This window comes from Syngnathus scovelli, chromosome 2, assembly GCF_024217435.2.
Source record: "Syngnathus scovelli strain Florida chromosome 2, RoL_Ssco_1.2, whole genome shotgun sequence".
Lineage (NCBI taxonomy): Eukaryota > Metazoa > Chordata > Actinopteri > Syngnathiformes > Syngnathidae > Syngnathus > Syngnathus scovelli.
The window spans coordinates 26,446,247-26,466,415 of NC_090848.1; the positions used below are offsets into that span (position 1 = coordinate 26,446,247).

General features: G+C 45.3%; 1 protein-coding gene across 1 annotated transcript in view; it reads right to left on the minus strand.

Annotated features, from left to right (window-relative positions):
* Window positions 1-20,169, minus strand: part of itpr3 (inositol 1,4,5-trisphosphate receptor, type 3) — a 459,677-nt gene that overhangs the window by 200,706 nt on the left and 238,802 nt on the right. Inside the window, exons 21-23 of the mRNA XM_049754123.2 lie at window positions 14,703-14,847; window positions 14,475-14,619; window positions 7,998-8,200 (exon numbers count right to left, since the gene is read on the minus strand). Coding sequence (XP_049610080.1) covers window positions 7,998-8,200; window positions 14,475-14,619; window positions 14,703-14,847 — 493 coding nt within the window. The remainder of the gene's footprint in view (window positions 1-7,997; window positions 8,201-14,474; window positions 14,620-14,702; window positions 14,848-20,169) is intronic.

Sequence of the window (20,169 nt, forward strand, 5' to 3'; positions counted from 1 at the left end):
TATATTAAACTTCAAAATTCAATATGTGAAATTTATTGACGAAATGTGTTCAAATTCCGGGAGGCCGTGCGCATGCGGCTGTTTATAAGCACCGCGGAGGAGATTGCGGCCGGCGAGCTCGCGCACGCCGCCCGGCACCAACGGGAGGCCGGAAATAGCTCCAAGCCGAGCGGATCGGCACTTTATAAGCACCGCGGAGGAGATCGCGGCCGGCGAGCTCGCGCACGCCGCCCGGCACCAACGGGAGGCCGGAAATAGCTCCAAGCCGAGCGGATCGGCACTTTATAAGCACCGCGGAGGAGATCGCGGCGCCTCATTGGACTTCCAGCGGCCGGCGAGCTCACGCACCCGCCCGGCACATCCGGGAGGCCGTGCGCACGCGCCAAGTGGCCGAAAATAGCCCCCGCCGAGCGGATCGGCTGTTTATAAGCACCGCGGAGGTGGTCGCGGCGCCTCATTCGACTTCCAGCGGCCGGCGAGCTCGCGCACCCGCCCGGCACATCCGGGAGGCCGTGCGCACGAGCCAAGTGGCCGAAAATAGCCCCCGCCGAGCGGATCGGCTGTTTATAAGCACCGCGGAGGTGGTCGCGGCGCCTCATTCGACTTCCAGCGGCCGGCGAGCTCGCGCACCCGCCCGGCACATCCGGGAGGCCGTGCGCACGAGCCAAGTGGCCGAAAATAGCCCCCGCCGAGCGGATCGGCTGTTTATAAGCACCGCGGAGGTGGTCGCGGCGCTTCATTCGACTTCCAGCGGCCGGCGAGCTCGCGCACCCGCCCGGCACATCCGGGAGGCCGTGCGCACGAGCCAAGTGGCCGAAAATAGCCCCCGCCGAGCGGATCGGCTGTTTATAAGCACCGCGGAGGTGGTCGCGGCGCCTCATTCGACTTCCAGCGGGCCGCGCACTCGCGCACGCCGCCCGGTTCAAATTTTCTAAGTGCAACGCACAATGAGATGCATGAGAAACGGCCTTGGTTACCATCACATTTGAAGCGATGAATACGAAGTTAAATTTTATGACTCGGTGTATAAGTCGAGGTCGATTTTTTTCGGTCGATTTTGGATCGAAAAAGGTCGACCAATACACCGGCAAATACGGTAACAATAATATAAACAAATATATATATATATATATATATATATATATATATATATATAAACAAACAGCTGTTGACGCTGGAAGGACTACGTGTGCCGCTGAAGTCAGACTAGATATATCAAATAAATATTTTATAAAGAACAATTTTAACAAACCATCCGTGACACTCTAAATCATTAAATCCATCGGAATATTTATCCTCTGTGTCAAAACAAAAGAAAAACACAGCTGTTGACGCCGGAACTTTGTGCGCTGCTGATGTCAGACTAGATATATCAAATAAATGTAATATAAACAAGAATTTTAACGAACCATCCGTGTCACTCCAAATTATTAAATACATCAGAATATTCATTCTCTGTGTCAACCCCCCCGCCCCCCCCAAAAAAAAACAGCTGTTGATTCCGGACCTACGTGCGCCGCTGACGTCAGACTCGTCATCAGTTGCGGCCCCAATTATTCCACAGATCTAGTATATAACTACACTGCTCCAAAAAAATAAAGGAACACTTTGAAAACACATCAGATTTCAATGGTGAAATTTTTTGGGAGGGATATCTATACTGATATGGACAGTTTAATGTCTCAGGAACAAAAGGATCTTTTGATGGAAATAAAAGTTTTCAGCCTACAGAGGGCTCAGTATACAGACACCCCAAAAATGAAAGTGAAAAAAATCATATGGCAGGCTCATCCTTTTTGCCTAAATTCAATTTCTGCAACACAAAATTCTTTTCAATATCTTGTGTGGCCCCCACGAGCTTGTAAGCATGCTTGACAACGTCGCAGCATGCTCCTAATGAGACGACGGATGGTGTCTTGTGAGTTGTCCTCCCAGATCTGTCTAAGGGGATCAGTGAGCTCCTGTAAAGTCTGAGGAGCAACCTGGCGCCGTTTGATGGACCGAAATATTATGTCCGAGAAGTGTTCTATCGGGTTTAGATCAGGTGATCGTGAGGGCCATTCAATTATGTAAATTCCTTCATCCTCCAGATACTGTCTGCATACTCTTGCCACAACAGGCTGGGCATTGTTGTGGATCAGGAGGAACCCAGGACCTACTGCACCAGCGTAGGGTCTGACCATGGGTGCAAGGATTTCATCCCGTTACCTAATGGCAGTCAGACTGCCGTACTCTAGCCTGTAGAGGTCTGTTCGTCCCTCCATGGAAATGCCTCCCCAGACCAACACTGACCCACCACCAAACCGGTCATGCTGAATGATGTTGCAGGCAGCATAGCGCTCTCCTTGGCTTCTCCAGACCTTTTCACGTCTATCACAGGTGCTCAGGGTAAACCTGCTCTCATCCCTGGTCGAGCGCTGAAGGACTGCGCTGGGGAGCTGATGGGTGTCTTCACGGACATCTTTAACATTTCCCTGCAGCAGGCCATCGTCCCATCATGTTTCAAGGCTGCCACCATTATACCTGTGCCGAAGAAACCTGCTCTATCCCGCTTCAATGACTACCGCCCCGTGGCACTGACATCCATCATCATGAAGTGATTTGAGCGGCTTGTCATGGAGCACATCAGGTCCATAGACCCCTCCCACCATAGACCCCTTCCAGTTTGCGTACCAAGCCAAATGGTCCTCTGAGGATACCATCTGCTCTGCCCTCCACTCAACCCTCACCCACCTGGAGAGCAGGGACTCGTATGTGAGATTGCTGTTTGTGGACTTCAGTTCTGCATTCAACACCATTGTACCACAGCGACTCATCTGCAAACTCGACAAACTGGGCCTCAATACCTTCCTCTGCAACTGGCTACTGGACTTCCTCTGTCGGAGGCCTCAGGTAGTACGTGTGAGACAATATCTCCGCCAGCATCACGCTGAGCACGTGCTCAGTCCGCTGCTCTTCACCCTGCTGACTCATGACTGCACTGCGACTTACAGCAGCAACCGCGTGCTGAAATATGCAGACGACACAACTCTGGTGGGTCTCATCACAGAGGGCGACGAGACTCAATACAGGTCGGAGGTCGACCTTCTGGCCACGTGGTGCAGGGACAACAACCTCCTGCTGAACGTCAACAAGACCAAGGAGATTGTTGTTGACTTCCGGAAGGGTCGCACCCAACACCTGCCACTGACCATCGACGGTGCTGTGGTGGAGAGAGTGAGCAGCACCAGATTCCTGGGGGTGCACATCAGTGAGGACCTCTCCTGGACCACCAACACTGCATCACTGGCAAAGAAAGCTCAGCGCCGCCTGTACTTCCTGCGGAAACTCAGGCGAGCCAGTGCTCCTCCGGCCATCATGACCTCATTCTACCGTGGCACCATTGAGAGCGTAGTCTCCAGTTGTATCGCTGTGTGGGGTGGTAGCTGCACTGAATACAACATAAAGGCCCTGCAGCGCATAGTGACCACAGCTGGTAAGATTATTGGTGCTTCACTCCCCTACCTGTAGGACATTTCAAAAGTCAAACTCAAAGTCAGCTTTATTGTCAATTCCTCCACATGCCAAAGACACACAAAGAAACCGAATTTCCGTTCCCCCCTATCCCACGGTGACAAGACATGGCCCACAATAGACAATCAAGTAAAACAAGTAAACAACAGCGTGCTGAATAAATAATTAATAAATAACACAACAAATAAATAAGAGGAGCAAAAAGGAGCAAGTGAGCGTACAGCAGACATTCTAGAAAAATAGCGCAACAGTGCCGCACGCTACACAGAAGGGGGTAGCGAGTTCAGGGTCCTAACAGCCTGGAGAAAGAAGCTGTTGGCGAGTCTGGTGGTGCGGGAGCGCAGGCTCCTGTACCTCTTCCCAGAGGGCAGAAGGACAAACAAAGAGTGAGCCGGGTGACTCACATCACTCGCAATCGAGGTTGCCTTGCGGGCGAGATGGGAGGTGTAAATGTACTTCAGGGAGGGGAGCGAAGCACCAATAATCTTACCAGCCGTATTCACTATGCGCTGCAGGGCCTTCAAGTTCTGTTCAGTGCAGTTACCACCCCAGACAGCGATGCAACTGGTGAGGACGCTCTCAATGGTGCCACGGTAGAATGTAGACAGGACTGCCTGAGGAGCACATGGCCTGCGGAAGCTCAGGCGGCGCTGAGCTTTCTTTGCCAGTGACGCGGTGTTTGCGGACCAGGAGAGGTCCTCACTGATGTGCACCCCCAGGAACTTGGTGCAGCTCACCCTCTCCACCACAGCACCGTCGATGATCAGCGGCAGGTATTTTGTGTGACCCTTCCGGAAGTCAACAACGATTTCCTTGGTCTTGTTTACGTTCAGCAGGAGGTTGTTGTCCCTGCACCACGTGGTCAGAAGGTCAACTTCCGACCTGTACCGACTCTCGTCGCCCTTCGTGATGAGACCCACCAGAGTCGTGTCGTCAGCAAACTTCACTATGCGGTTGTCGCTGTAGGTCGCAGTGCAGTCATGCGTCAGCAGGGTGAAGAGCAATGGACTGAGCACTCAGCCCTGGGGGGCCCCCGTGCTCAGCGTGATGCTGGCGGAGATTTTGTCGCCAACACGCACCACCTGAGGCCTCTGACAGAGGAAGTCCAGTAGCCAGTTGCAGAGGGAGATACTGAGGCCCAGCTCGTCGAGTTTGCAGATGAGTCGCTGCGGCACAATGGTGTTGAAGGCAGAGCTGAAGTCCACAAACAGCAACCTCACATATGAGTCCTTTCTCTCCAGGTGGGTGAGGGCCGAGTGGAGGGCAGAGCAGATGGCATCCTCAGAGGACCGTTTGGCACGGTACGCACACTGGAAAGGGTCAATGGTGGGGGGGAGAACGGATTTAATGTGCTCCATGACAAGCCGCTCAAAGCACTTCATGATGATGGGCGTCAGTGCCACGGGGCGGTAGTCATTGAAGCAGGACGGTGCAGGTTTCTTCGGCACATGAACGATGGTAGCAGCCTTGAAACACGAGGGGACGATGGCCTGCTGCAGGGAAACGTTAAAGATGTCCGTGAAGATACCCGACAGCTGCCCAGCGCAGTCCTTCAGCGCTCGACCCGGGATGTTGTCAGGGCCCGCCGCCTTACGGGTGTCAATAGCGGCAAGCGCCCTCCTCACTCTGTCGGCAGAGAGGCGCAGGGGCTGCTCGTGTGGGGGGGGGAGTGGTCTTCAGCGGGCAAGTGCTGTTCTGGGCATCGAAGCGAGCAAAGAAGCAGTTTAGATCGTTCAGCAGACGGACGTCGCCCTCACAGCTCCTCGGCGTGGGCTTGTAGTCCGTGATGGTCTGAATGCCCTGCCAAAGGCTACGTGCGTCCTTGCTGTCCTTGAAGTGGGTGGACACCTTGCACGAAAACGCCTTTTTTGCTTCTTTGATGCCTCGGGACAGGTCGGCCCTCGCTGTCCTCAAACCAGGCTCATCCCCCGCTCTGAAAGCCTTGTCCCTGGCCCTCAGCAGTCTGAGGACAGCCCCTGTCAGCCACGGCTTCCAGTTCGCGCGAGTGACAACGGATTTTGAGCAAGTCACATCATCGATGCACTTCGTGATGTAAGAGGAAACAGAGTCAGTATACTCCTCTATGTCCGTCCGATCGTTGTAGGTGGCTGCCTGCTTAAACAAGTCCCAGTCAGTGGTGTCGAAGCAGTCACGAAGTGCATCGGAGGCACCCTCAGGCCACACCCGAACCCGCCTCCGAACCGGCCTGGATGCCTTTACCAATTGTCTGTATGCGGGCAAAAGCAAAACGGTGAGATGGTCAGAAAACCCAAGATGGGGGAGGGGGGTGGCTTTGAAAGCTCCCTTATGCGCTAGGACTAGGTCCAGGAAGCTGTCTCCACGTGTCGGAAAAGTAACATGCTGGTGAAGCCTCGGGAAAACAGACTTCAGGTTGGCATGATTAAAGTCTCCAGCGAAGATGGTGAAACCGTCAGGGTGCGCTGTCTGCTGTTCACTGACAGCCTGGTACAGTTCACCAAGCGCCGCAATCCTGTCGCCTTCGATGTTGGAAGGCGGGATGTATACCGCGACTAGCAGAATCGCGGTAAATTCCCTCGGCAGGTAAAAAGGACGGCACTTGATGATCACAAACTCCGCAAGTGGCAAGCAGTGCTTACATACCACCACAGAGTCCCGGCACCATTCTTCTCGGATGTAGACGCATATTCCACCTCCTCGCGACTTTCCCCCTCGTACAATGGCACGGTCCGCCCGATAGCACGCTAGCCGCTCCAGATGCACGGCAGAGTCTGGAATGTTGTCAACCAGGTCTCGGTAAACACGAGCACACAGCAGTTACGCACCGTCCGGTTCGTAGACCTCAGCAGGCGAACGTAATCCATTTTGTTGTCCAGGGATCGAACATTCGCCAGAAGAATGGAGGGCACCGCCGGGCGCGCTGGGTTGGCCGCCAGCCTGGCCCGGACGCCTCCGCGCTTGCCCCTCTTCTGCCTCCTCGCACACCGTTTCCGACGGCTCCCAACCGGGGGAGGAATAGCGGGCGAGGTCAGCGACGTTACAGGACGTAGCAGTCCGAGCGCCTTTAATGTCGCCGCTTCAAAGTCCAGAACGCCACAAAACCCACTTCTGCCGATGAACCTGCCTGCTGTACTTGTAGCACGATATAGCACGACGAGACGAACACATAGGACTGTCGGACGAACACTCATTAGACAAACAAATCATCGTACTGACGGGACAGAGAGTGGCCGCTGCATGTGCGCCATCTCACCTGCAAGGCGACCATGATTGTGTGTGATGTGAGTCACCCCGCTCACTCTTTGTTTGATCTTCTGCCCTCTGGGAAGAGGTACAGGAGCCTGTGCTCCCACACCACCAGACTCACCAACAGCTTAATACTCCAGGCTGTTAGGATCCTGAACTCTCTCCCGCCTCCTGCGTAACGTCTTGTACTTTTGCACTATATTCTGACTGTATGCTGTATGTACACTTGCTCCATCTTTGCTCCTTTTATTTATCATGTTATTTGTTTAATTATTATTTATTCATCGCTCTTATTTATTCATTGTTTGTGCCTTCTTGTTTTTACTTTTTGTGTTGTTTACTTGGATGTATATTGTGTACTATGTCTTGTCACCGTGGGATAGTGGGAAACGTAATTTCGATCTCTTTGTATGTCTCGGCATGAGAAGAAATTGACAATAAAGCAGACTCTGACTTTGATATTGTAGCTTTACCAAAGTACCAGGCAAGATGTGGGTTTGGTAACCGGTTCTTTATTTCATAACTCAAGAGCTCAACATATGAGCCAACACACGCAAGCGACTTGGATTGCTCTTCCCGTCCCCCCCCACGCTGCCTTCACGGCCTCGCTAGACAAACCAAAACTACTGAAGTCTAACAATATACATGTTGCTACTCTAAACTATATGTCAAATAACTATAATACAAACAACAAGTTTATCGAACCATCTGTGTCACTCCAAATCATTAAATCTCACTCTGGAAGCCAGTGAATGGAACTCATTGTCAGTGAGCCTTCAATTATGCCTTAGCCATAGTGCGTACTCGTGCAGTTTTAAGTGAAAATAACGTGACGTGATCAATTATACTAGTAAGTAAGTAATGTGTTAATGATCAAGTAAAAATTTGTGAAAAAATTCACATATAAGTCGCTCCTGAGTATAAGTTGACACCCCACCCAAACTATGAAAAAAAAAAAATACGGTATTTATTTTAATTTTAGATAACTAAGATATTGGGTTTGCTTTGCCTTAACAAATAACTTTACTTAAAGATAAATATTTCAGGTTGTATCAATTGAGTAGATTTTAAATTGAAGCCTAAATATTGATGTGACAGATTACCTTTTTTTTTTCAGTTTTACTAGTGTTTCCTTTTTTAATGCAGCTGGAGGCGACTATGTGTAAATATTTAACTTGTCTCAGCTGCCCATCATTGGCTTCATTTGCCGGCTGTTCGAGTAGGTGGACTCAACAGGCTCCAATCATAGTCTCACTCACCTGCAAGATTTCCAGAATCTTCAGCTTTGTGTCCATTACTGTAAGGCCCATATTGTCGATGCTGTCTTTGGTCACTCGCTGTCCATCAAGCGCAAGCCCCACTCCACGGCCCACTGTCCCACCAAATAAGGACTGCTTCCTATTGAGGACCATGGTTGTCATCATCTGTCCCATGCCATGGATGGAGCGTTTCACATTTTTTCCTTAAATGTGGAAAAAGTGACAGCAAGTGTAACTTCCCGCATTGCTTCGCAATAAAAGCATCAATAAATACGTAGGGCATTAGGATTAATATAAGGAGTGGACACTGACATCATCATACACAATTGACGAGAATCTGTTAAAACGTTCACCTTCCCTTGACTCGTGGAATCTTTACACATTCCCTTCAGTTGTTAAAAGTTTCCAAATGATGTGGAAACATTCTTGCTTAGTTATCTAAAATTACTCCACTAGTATCTGTTTACACAACTTTGTGAAACAAAGCGATAAGACCCTCTGTACTGATTAACCAGTTTGCAAAGGTAACTCTCGAAACCTGTTCACCCTCACCCCCACCCTGCTTTCTTTCAATAAATAGTCTCTTGCAAGAGGCAAAAGTCAGACTGCTTTCAGACGCTCTTGTGAGACACAAGGGTGATGATGGCTTTCTCCGCTTGCAAACGTAAAATGGCTAAACTGTCTCACGTGTGGTTCTTGCATCAAAGGTAGAGTGGGGAAAACTATCAGTTAAAATTGTAAAGATACTTGAAAATACATTGTTTTTTGCCATCATACTTGCTTTTTTCACATTCTTTCTTCGTGATTGCATAATTGCTGGCTAAAGTGTCTTACTTTCTCTGAGCTATGGACTCCACACCTCATCAGTACTATGATTACTCAATTTGAATGCTGCCTTTGACATGGTCGATCACAACACACTATTAGATTGCCTTGAAATGTGCGTTGGAATATTGGGGTCAGCACTCTGCTGGTTTAGTCCTTACATCTCAGAGAGGACCCACCGTGTAGTCCATGGCAACACAATTTCTGAGCTTAATAATGTTACATGTGGTGTCCCGCCAAGATCAGTACTTGTACATTCTTAACCCAGATAAAACCACGGTGCTGTTTAGGCTACAGCTTTGACGTAAATACAGTCGTATGCAAAAGTTTGGGCATCCCTGATCATTTTCAAGATTTTCCTTTATAAATCATTGGTTGTTCGGATAAGCAATTGCAGTTAAATATATCACATAGCAGACAAAAACAGTGATATTTGAGAAGTGAAATGAAGTTTATATGATTTACTGAAAGTATGCAATCATTACCTAAACAAAAGTATACAGGTGCATACATTTGGGCACCCCAACAGACAAATGACATCAATATTTAGTAGATCCTCCTTCTGCAGAAATAACAGCCTCGAAACACTTCCTATAGCTTCCAATGAGAGTCCGGATTCTGGTTGAAGGTATTTTGGACCATTCTTCTTGACAAAATATCTCCAGTTCAGTCAGGTTTGATGATTTCCAAGCATTGACAGCCCACTTTAAATCACACCACAGATTTTCAATAATATTCAGGTCTGGGGACTGAGATGGCCATTCCAGAACATTGTACTTGCTTCTCTGGATGAATGCCTTAATAGAATTTGAGCAGTGTTTAGGGTCGTTGTCTTGTTGAGGTATCCAGGCCCTACGGATCTTCAACTTTGTCACTGATTCTTGAACATTGTTTGCAAGAATCTCCTGATACTGACTTGAATCCATGCGACCTTCAACTTTAACATGATTGCCTGTACCTGCACTGGCCACACAGCACCACAGCATGATGGAACCACCACCAAATTTGACTGTGGGTAGCAAGTGTTTGTCATGGAATGCTGTGTTTTTCTTCCTCCATGCATACCATCCCTTGTTATGTCCAAATAACTACATTTTGATTGATTGATTGATTGATTGATTGATTGATTGATTGATTGATTGATTGATTGATTGATTGATTGAACATTTATTGATCCCGGGGGTGGGAAAATTCAGGCCCCAGCAGTATTCATACCACAGAGCAGGTATATAAAAGACACACAAGCAAAGCGCAACTCAATAGGCTCTTATAAGGCTGCCGTACAACGGCGCCACAAAGAAAGTCAGTGAGTGCGAAAGTTAAAAGCCATCAATGCAAAGCAACAAGACAAAGGAAAAAAGTAACAGCGACCAACCAGCCCCCCTCAAATACCAAAGAACACCCCAAAACACACAAAATAGCCTCCACGGGGTCCATAAACAGGTGTAAGGGCAGTCAAGTTCAACGGCGCCCAATGGACCGTGGTCGTGAATTGGTGAAAACGTCACAAAACAGGCAAACGTGTGAGCAGCGTCCTGGGCACCCGGTCAGGGCATGTGCAGATGGTCACCATGGGGCTGGCACGGCGAAGGTCGTTGGTTCCAATGAGCACGAGGGAGCGGACTCCCCACAGGGGTCGCAGCTGCGAGGCCAAGGCAAGGGAACCGGTCAGCACCGGCCGGATGAGCAGGAAGCCGTCGTAGAGTCACGCCGGTCCCGACCGAGAGGAAAAAAATATCCAATCCGAAGCGATTTGCACATGCCGAGGTGCGGTAGAAGGCACCAGCATCGCCGAATGGGTAAATAGAAAGAAAGAAAAAGGAGAAAAGAAGGAAACAAAGAGGAAAAGAGAGAACACTGCTGGGAGGCTGCCACTCACAGCGGCGCCATATCAAAAAAAAAAAAAAAAGTTTCATCAGTCATCAGCACCTTACTCCAAAAAGAAGCTGGCTTGTCCAAATGTGCTTTAGCATACCTCAAGCGACGCTGTTTGTGGCATGTGTGCAGAAAAGGCTTCTGCCACATTATTCTCCCATACAGCATCTCCTTGTACAAAGTGCACCGAATAGTCTAAAAAGTGTCACCATCTGCATGAAGATCAAAGATCAAGATCTGTTGTAGGTTTTTGGAGCTGCTCTGTGGGTTGACTTTGACTGTTCTCACCATCCTTTGCCTCTGCTTATCTGAGATTTTTCTTGGCCTGCCACTCTGTGCTAGCTTTTTGTTTCCTTCCCCTAAACTATGATGTTGAACAATCTTTGTTTTCAGGTCATTTGTCAGTTGTTTTGAGGCTCCCAAGTGGCCACTCTTCAAAGAAGATGCAAAGAGGAGAACAACTTGCAACTGTCCACCTTAAATACCCGTAACTGGAGATGTTTTGTAAAGAATGGTCAAAATACCTTCAACCAGAATCCAGATTCTCATTGGAAGCTATAGAAAGCGTTTAGAGGCTGTTATTTCTGCAAAAGGAGGATTTTTCTGTTGGGGTGCCCAAATTTATGCACCTGCCTACTTTTGTTCAACTAATTATTACACACTTTCTGTAAATCCTATAAACTTCATTTCACTTCTCAAATAGCACTGTGTTTATCTGCTATATGATATATTTAACTGAAATTGCTGATCTGAACAACCCATTTATAAAGGAAAATCATGAAAATGATCAGGGGTGCCCGAACTTTTGCATACTACTGCATAACATTAGTTTTCAATACCAAATTATATATGCCATTGGAAATGACAAATCTGCAGGATTTGTGCAATCTTGAGGCATGTCTTGCTGCAATTAAACAATGGATGTCTGTCAATTTCTTATTTCTTAACCCAGATTAAATCGAGATGTTAATTGGCCCTGCTCATCATCAGCACCTGGTATTTAAGAACACCACTATAAATTGTGATAAATGAACTATTACCTAAAGTGATTCTGTAATGAATCTCAGTGTTACATTTCAGTGTTACACTTTTAACTCTTTTCTTTCAAAAACATAAAAAACATTCCTAGATTTGCATTTTTTCACCTCTGCAACATCGATAAGATCCATCTCATTATTCCAACACATGATGCAGAACTCATTATAGGTGTGTTTGTTACGCCGTGCCTCTATTATTGTAATGTTTTATTTTCTGGTCTTCCTATGTCTAGTATCAAAAGTTTCTAGTTATTACAAAACGCTGTAGCGAGACTGCTCGCAAGGACAAGAAAGTTCGATTATATTACACCGATACTAGCCAATGTGCAATGGCTCCCGGTTCACTTGAGATGTTACTCACCTATAAAATATTACATGGCATAGCACCTTCTTATCTCATCAATCTGGTGGTACCAAACGATTCATCCTGAAACCTTCGTTCACAAATTGCTGGGCTCTTAGTGACCCCAAGAGCCAAAAAGAAGTCCTTAGGTTCAAGAGCATTTAGGCTCCAGCGCTCTGGATTATTTTACCTCAGATATGAGCAGATACATTAGTAGAAACATTCAAGATACGATTAAAGACATATTTTAATACATATACAGTATATGCTACTATACATTTTTACAAACGCATTAGTGAAGCAGAGGATTACTAGGGATTTAATTGGCATATTTTCCTTACTAACAACACTGGGACCGAGCAAAAATGGTTGAATAACGGTGAGTACGTCGCCTTGTTTAGCACTGTTGAACTGTCAACCAAGATAGCATTCAGCTTTAGCTAAAGTAATAAAACCAGATTCAACATTGAGGTGCAATTAAATTTGTTATAGTTTTTGTTGAGAATTTATTGTATATTTGATAGCAGTGAAATTGTAGTGTCCTGTTTTTTTTAGTTTTTTATTTTACAGTGGAGGCTACTATTAGACAGGAAGAGACAAGACTGATATAAGACCGTCGGCTGTTTTATTCATCAGATGAGTTCTCCTCGATCATAATGGCGGCTGTTTAGATTCCACCACACGCACGTGCGATCGAAGCTACGCAGCTGCTGGCTGATCAGGTAACAGACAGGGAGAAAAAACTGCCAAACTCACTGATCATTCTTTTGGGTGATTTTAACATAGCGAACCTCGCACACGAGCTCCCCAAATAAAGACAGCACATAACGTGTCCCACCTGAGGGACACAGACACTGGACCACTGCTACACCGTGATAAAGGACGCATACCGCTCTGTGCCCCGTGCAGCTTTAGGACTCTCGGTGTAAACCTTGGTTTACACCGAACCTCAAGAAGCTGCGCAAAGTCAAGGAGGCGGCCTACAGGAGTGAGGACCGGGACCTGTTCAGGCAGACCAGGAACACACTGCACCGAGAGATCAGGAATGCCAAGAGGTGTTATGGGGAAAGCCTAGAGAGACACCTCTCTGCCAATCCTGATCCCTCAACAGTGTGGAAAGGTCTGCAGAGCATCACGGGCTTCAAGAAACCAACTGACGTCCTGTGGAGAACCCAAGGCTTGCAAACCAGCTAAACAGGTTTTACTGTAGGTTTGAACGGTCCACCCACACAACAGGACCTCCTGCATCACAATCAACATACACACCTCCCCCCACAACCCCACTGTTGACACCTCCATCGTCGTTATCATCTACTCTCTCTCTCTTACAGAAGCCACGCCCACACTTCTGATCTGCCAGGAGGTGTGTCAGATGTTCCGGAGACAAAAGGTCAGGAAGGCACCGGGCCCAGACGGCATGTTCCCCTCCTGCCTGAAAGTCTGTGCTGAACAAATGGCACCCACCTTTGCACGGATCTTCAACCGTTCCCTGGAGCTGTGTGAAGTGCCCTTGTGCTTCAAGAGCTCCATCATCGTACCGGTGGTCAAGAAGCCCGCCATGACAGGTTTGAATGATTATAGACCTGTCGCCCTGACATCTGTGGTCATGAAATCCTTTGAGAGGTTAGTGTTGAACCACCTAAAGGACATCACGGGCCCCCTGCTCGACCCCCTGTAGTTTGCCTACCGGGCAAACAGGTTGGTGGACGATAGAGTCTAAATGGGACTGCACTACATCCTGCACCACCTGGACACCCCAGGGAAGTACGCCAGAATCCTGTTTGTGGACTTCAGCTTGGCATTCAATACCATCGCTCCTGACATCCTCCACCCGGCCGGGTCATACCAGACTATAAAAATGGGACCCATTGCCTCCCTGCTTGGCACTCAGCATCAAGGGTTGGAATTGGGGGGTTAGCTCACCAAATGATTCCCGAGCGCGGCACCATTGCTGCTCACTGCTCCCCTCTCCCCCAGGGGATGGATCAAAATCACACAAGGATGGGACAGATTTCACCTATATCTTTGGATTTTCCATATTATGTGTACTATGTGTCCTCTCTGCATCCATTGAAGCCTGGTCATCCTGGAAGAGGGATCCTCCCATCTTCTCAAGGTTTCTCATTTCCCCTAGTAGGAGTTTTGAGTTTCTCCTTGCCCTCCTGTGAGTTCAAGATCAGGGGATGCTTGAGAATAATTGTCCATTTTTGCAAATGTCGTCCTGAATGTTGTTAGCCACCTTAATGTTGAACAGAGGCCGAGATCTACCAGAGTCAGCATGCTCAAACTTGACCAATAAAAATATTGATTGATTGATTGATTGATTGATTGATTGATTGATTGATTGATTGATTGATTGATTGATTGATTGATATAAGCGTGTTTGCTGGCAAGCACCTGATCCTTCGTCATGCATCGGCATGATGGTGTGGGAAGGGTTGGGTCCACAGTCGATGATGCCCAGCAGTGTTCTGGTGAGTCGCAGCAGCTCAAAGAAACTGTAGAAACCAAAGTAGATAAGATGCCGTGCCAAACTCACCACCTGCACAGAGAACAGGAAGAAAGTCAGAGGTGGATGCAAAAACTGCAAAGGAAATGTTAGTTGTGCCCGAAGTCCCTGCATACCTCGTAGGTAAGCTTGTTCTTCTCCTTATTGTAAAAGGGCAGCTCCTCGTTCAACACATTGTTGAGATATTCCTCCATGAAGACCATGGTGTTGGCAAAGCGGTTCTTCTTGTTGTCTCTGCTGTCATCCATGTTAGAGTCGTAACTGAGGTGGAAACACAACAATTTGGTTAAAGGGGTCACGTGTTATAAAAGTGATTTTTTTTCCACTTTCTTGTAGTGTATTGATGTACAAATATTTCATCACTACACTAAAGCATATTTTTCATGAATCTGGACTTCAGTATTTATTAATATTTCCAATATTATTTCCGCTAAACGTCCTCACAACATCTTCCTTGCTCATTGCTACAAAATGAAATCAGAAGTGTTCGTTGAGCTAGCATCAAAACTGCAAAGCATAACACCTGAAAATGTAGTGAAGCACTACGTCTGAAAAGTACAGCCTGCCACTGACAGATGTGGCAGGGATGCTGATGTAAGTGGAGGTTATGAAAGTGACAAAGCAGGTGATAACAACTGCATGAGTTTGAAAATAGGTTTATTCCAACTGGCACAGTTTGGATGGAGGTTGGTAACCCTTGTATGCACTTATTCATTTGATACTGCATGTTAAATTTTTCCAAAAACTGTAATTGGTTTTGAGATGTGATAACTCATTTTTAAAGATTTTTTCACTTTCAACCACTCAAAATGTTCAGTGGCATCAAACCTATCTATCTATCTATCTATCTATCTATCTATCTATCTATCTATCTATCTATCTATCTATCTATCTATCTATCTATCTATCTATCTATCTATCTATCTAGAGGCCTTCTCTGAACAATAATATCAGTCACAGCAAAACTAACTCTACTGTACATAAGTCATTTTCTAAAGGTGTTTTGGCTTTCGACCCCTCGGAATGTTCTGTGGCATCCTATCCATCCATATACAGTTTTTTCATGTATTTATTTTAAGGCCCTTTCTGAAGAATAATACCAGTTATATGTCACAGCAAAACTAAATCTACTGTATATGTATGGATGTAAAAAAAAAACTCTAATTGAGAATATTTCATATTGTACAAATAAAGTCCTGAATGAGTCAGTAAATCATAATATATTTTTTCATGTATGCCATATTGTTTTACAATGGGAATTGTTGTAAAAATGTCACCCTGGAGTTATTTTTTCCAAAAGTTTTAATTTCTTTTTAGACATGAAAATAAATCATTTTTGAAGATTTTTTTTTGCTTTCGACCACTCAAAATGTTCAGTGGCATGAGACCTATCCAGACATATAAAGTTTATTTATTTATTTATTTTAAGGCCCTTTCTGAACAATATCAGTTACATGTCACAGCAAAACAAACTATACTGTATATGTATGGATGTAAAAAAAAATTGAAACGGCCAGGGGGAATGATATAAAGAAAAATGTCGGTTGTCACTGTGTGACTGCAATGTGTCACACAGGCCAAGCAAAACATGCATACTGACATTGGTTTCCCGCTGTCCTTCCGGAGGCTTCCCTGTGTAGACCTCCAAATTCCACGCATAGGAAGTGGAAACATAGCAGAGTGCCCAGAACTTTATACCATATTTTGCTGGTTTCAACACCTTCAACAATCAGCGCCCTCTAAGAGATCAGGTGCCTGTCGACACATACATCCCTGCCCAGGTAAAACATCATTGGTAGTAAGCTTTTCCATCTAAACCAGAGGTCCACAATTGGCAACAATTTGTTGTTGTGATGGTGCTGTGGCCTCCGCAACTTGTCGTCAAATCGCAAGGTGCGGTTTATTTGGGAATACCTCACGCACGACATGGTGTCGGCAAACATGGCAAGTCCCATCTTCTTGTCCCAAACGGTTGTGGTTGCCTCGTGTTTGGACCGATACATCCCTGCAAGGATGAGCAGTCCAAAGTACGCCCTTAGCTCCTGCGCTGTAACTGCATACCACCCTATGATCGCCCTGCTTCCTTGGAAATTTGTCACTTGGACAATCAGTTCAATAATGTCCCCTGGAAAGAAGAGGTTGAATGTGGTGACGAGGCTTCTGATCTGCGCAGCAGCTTACGCCATTATCCCAAAGGGGGAATCGGTGTGGGGACATAATGTTACACAACTCGTGTGTGGGTGTGTGTGGGTGTGTGTGTGAGACCATACAATTTTTTTGGGAGCGCCACTTGCTGACGTCTTCACTGTTGTCCTCCTGATGACGATTTGTTTCTACCTCTAAAGCTTCCTCCAATTCATTGTCGTCCTCGGATTGCTGGTCTTCCTCGAACTGGCAATGAGGGACAAAATCCTCATCCGCGCTTTCCTCCGATAATTCGGGAGATGTATCCGAAATAAAGTCCTCTTTCATCCAAAATGAATTGGCACGCTTCCTCTTGCCATTTCTGCACTTGTCAGTGTTGGGTAGTACACTTCGCCAGGCACTTCTGCATTTCGTAAATTTAGTCAGCAATGCCACGATCCAATAGGAGGTAACGTGCAGTAAACAAATTCAAATAATGTTGAGATTCAAACAAAAAAAAGGGCATTTTTTTAATAACCGTATTTTTCGCACCTAAAGACGCACTGGATTATAAGGCGCACCCTCATTGAATTTTTAAGATTTTTTTTTCTAAATTATTTCATATATAGGGTGCACCGGAGTAAAAAGCGCATAAAATAGAAGCTATACTGCAACAAACTGAGGTTGAATAGAGTTGCGGTATGCATCTACTAGCCAATAACCGATGAGCCCTCCGTAAACAATCGCATTTCTCAAACTATCTCCTATAAAATGACCAAAACTGACTAAAGTTCGATTTAACACATTAGTTTAGTTTAGTTTAGTTTATTGTTTAGCACAAATAACAGTGCAAGGAGGGAGACGAAGCCTAGGGCTTGTAAGAAGCTCCACTCCTGCTATATATACAAACAAAGTGCTGTGCAGTCAAATGTCATTCAAGTGTTTAAGAAAAGAGACACACACATACATACACATACACATATATATATATATATATATAAGTAAAATAATGAAAAGCATAACAAGCTAAGTATTAATTTTTTCATATCTATACATGCATATATACGAGCATGCATGTATACATACATAAACAGATACATGATACAAAAATAAGAAACAAGCGAAACAAAATAGACACTTATCGATGTTGAAGCAATCAAAGAGATATCAGATAGGAATAGCTAAAAGGAAAGAGAAGAACTGTAAACAGAAAATAACAAAACAAAGAAGAATCTGAGTCAAAATTGTGGATTAAGTTGATGATCATAGTATGGATCAGCTGAGTGCGGTGGAGTAATTATGGACTGGTAGGATCATGAGTGGAGAAGGTGGTGTTTCAGGTGCTTTGTAAAAGCAGCCTGTGCAGATACGGATCGGATGTGGATTGGTAGCTTATTCCAGAGTGAGGGCCCTCTAAAGTGGATATTATATTGATGGCGTGATGTTCGACAGAAAGGTGGGTGAAGATTGTCCCTCTGACTTGTTGGATAAGAGTGAAAGTCTGATGCAAATGTGAAGAAATTATGAAAAGTGGCTGGAAGACAGTGTTTCCTATATATGTATTTATGGATGAGTAGACAGGTTTGATGAATGTTTATCAATTGGCAGTAATGAATAATTTCTAAACAGTGGTGCCGACGGTTCATATCTATTTGAAAAAGGGATTATTCCTAGGAACTTCTTTTGTAAAATGAGTAATTTGTTGAGGTATGTTGGATATGTAGCTGCCCAGATTATGTTGCAGTAATTGAGTAAAGGAAACAGGAAACTATAATACAGAGTGAGATGAGCAGAAAGATGGACCAAGGGACAAACTTTTCGTAAAATACCTAGCAATTTCATAGATCTTTTGCAAACCAAATCAATGTGTTCGGACCAATTTAAGTGTTCGTCTACTATAACTCCTAGGAATTTGGTGCAAGTAACTTGATGGATTTCGTTATTGTTTTTGTAAATTTTGGTCTGATCTTTGGGGTAAGATTTGTTTATATTGCAGAAGATCATGAAGTTACATTTTTTTTATATTTAGTGTCAACTTATTTATTTTGAACCATTTTGTAATAGCGTACAACTCAGCATTCACACTTGCAATGAGGGAATTAAAATCATCGTGGGTGGCAATGAGGTTGGTATCATCCGCAAATAACAAAGGGAGAAAATTTGAACAAGACATGGAAAAATCATTTATGTACACCAAAAATAATAGAGGACCCAATATTGAGCCCTGCAGGACCCCAAATAGTATTTTAGATCTGTTGGAAGAACAACCATTTAAATATACGTATTGTTCTCTGTTGGCAAGATAGTTTGTGAACCATTTCAGGGCAGAATCCTTCACTCCATATCTCTCTAGCTTAGCAATAAGGATCTTATGGTCGACAGTATCAAATGCTTTAGTTAGATCTAGAAAGACACCAAGAGCGAATTTCTTATTGTCAAGAGCTATTGAGATATGATTGACAAGCTGAAGCAGTGCATGCTCAGTGAAAAACTTTTTGCGGAAACCATATTGATGCTTCTAAAGAACATTATTTGTTTCTAGGTGCTTTGCCAATCTTGAATAAACCAATTTTTCTAGAATCTTGGAGAAGCATGGAAGAATGGATATAGGCCGAAAATTACCATATTCATTTGTCTCGCCAGCTTTGTAAATAGGAATGACTTTAGCAATTTTTAGTTCTTGGGGTACAATGCCAAATTTTAAAGATAAGGAGAAAATGTGTGTTATTGGGATTATTATTGAATGGATGATTCTCTTAATAAGTAAGCTTCTGATCTCATCATGGCCAGGGGCCGAGTTTTTCAAGCTCATGACAATGCTGTAAACTTCCTCAACACTAGGAGGGTCAAGAATAGAGAGTGAAGGAAACTGTCCTTTAATTAGGCAACAGGGGCTTGTATCAGAAGTTGAGAAGCTAGATGCCAAGGTAGCGCCAACATTTACGAAGAAATCATTGAAACCATTAGAAATGTCTACTGGGTTTGAATGGACTCCATTTTTCCCCAGCATCTCATTTGGGGTAGATGTTTTAGATTTCTGCCCAAATTTTTTTTTCTTAAAAGGTGCATATTTTCTGGGTCCTTAGGTGTCCCTAAGTACGAATACGCCGCGCTTTTTTGTTTATGACGTCGCGTACCCGAGATATGCGGCATCTATATATAGACTATGGGCTAATACGTGCACAAAAATCGGAGCATTCTGACGATTTACAAGTGTAACGTGATGTAATTTATTTGAATGTTCAGAGTTAGTTGTGTTTTACACGTAACAGCTGTCTGCAAAATGAAAGGGACCATTTCCGCAATTTTCAATGGGCATGCATGTGCGACGCCTCCAGTCAACAGCGGCCGTCTGTATGGGGTATGGGGACCAGTCGTACGAAAATGCCGAAGTTTCTATGAAAACAAGCTGGCTTTCACAGCTGTATTTATTGGCAACAAACTTTCTGTGTAAACGGT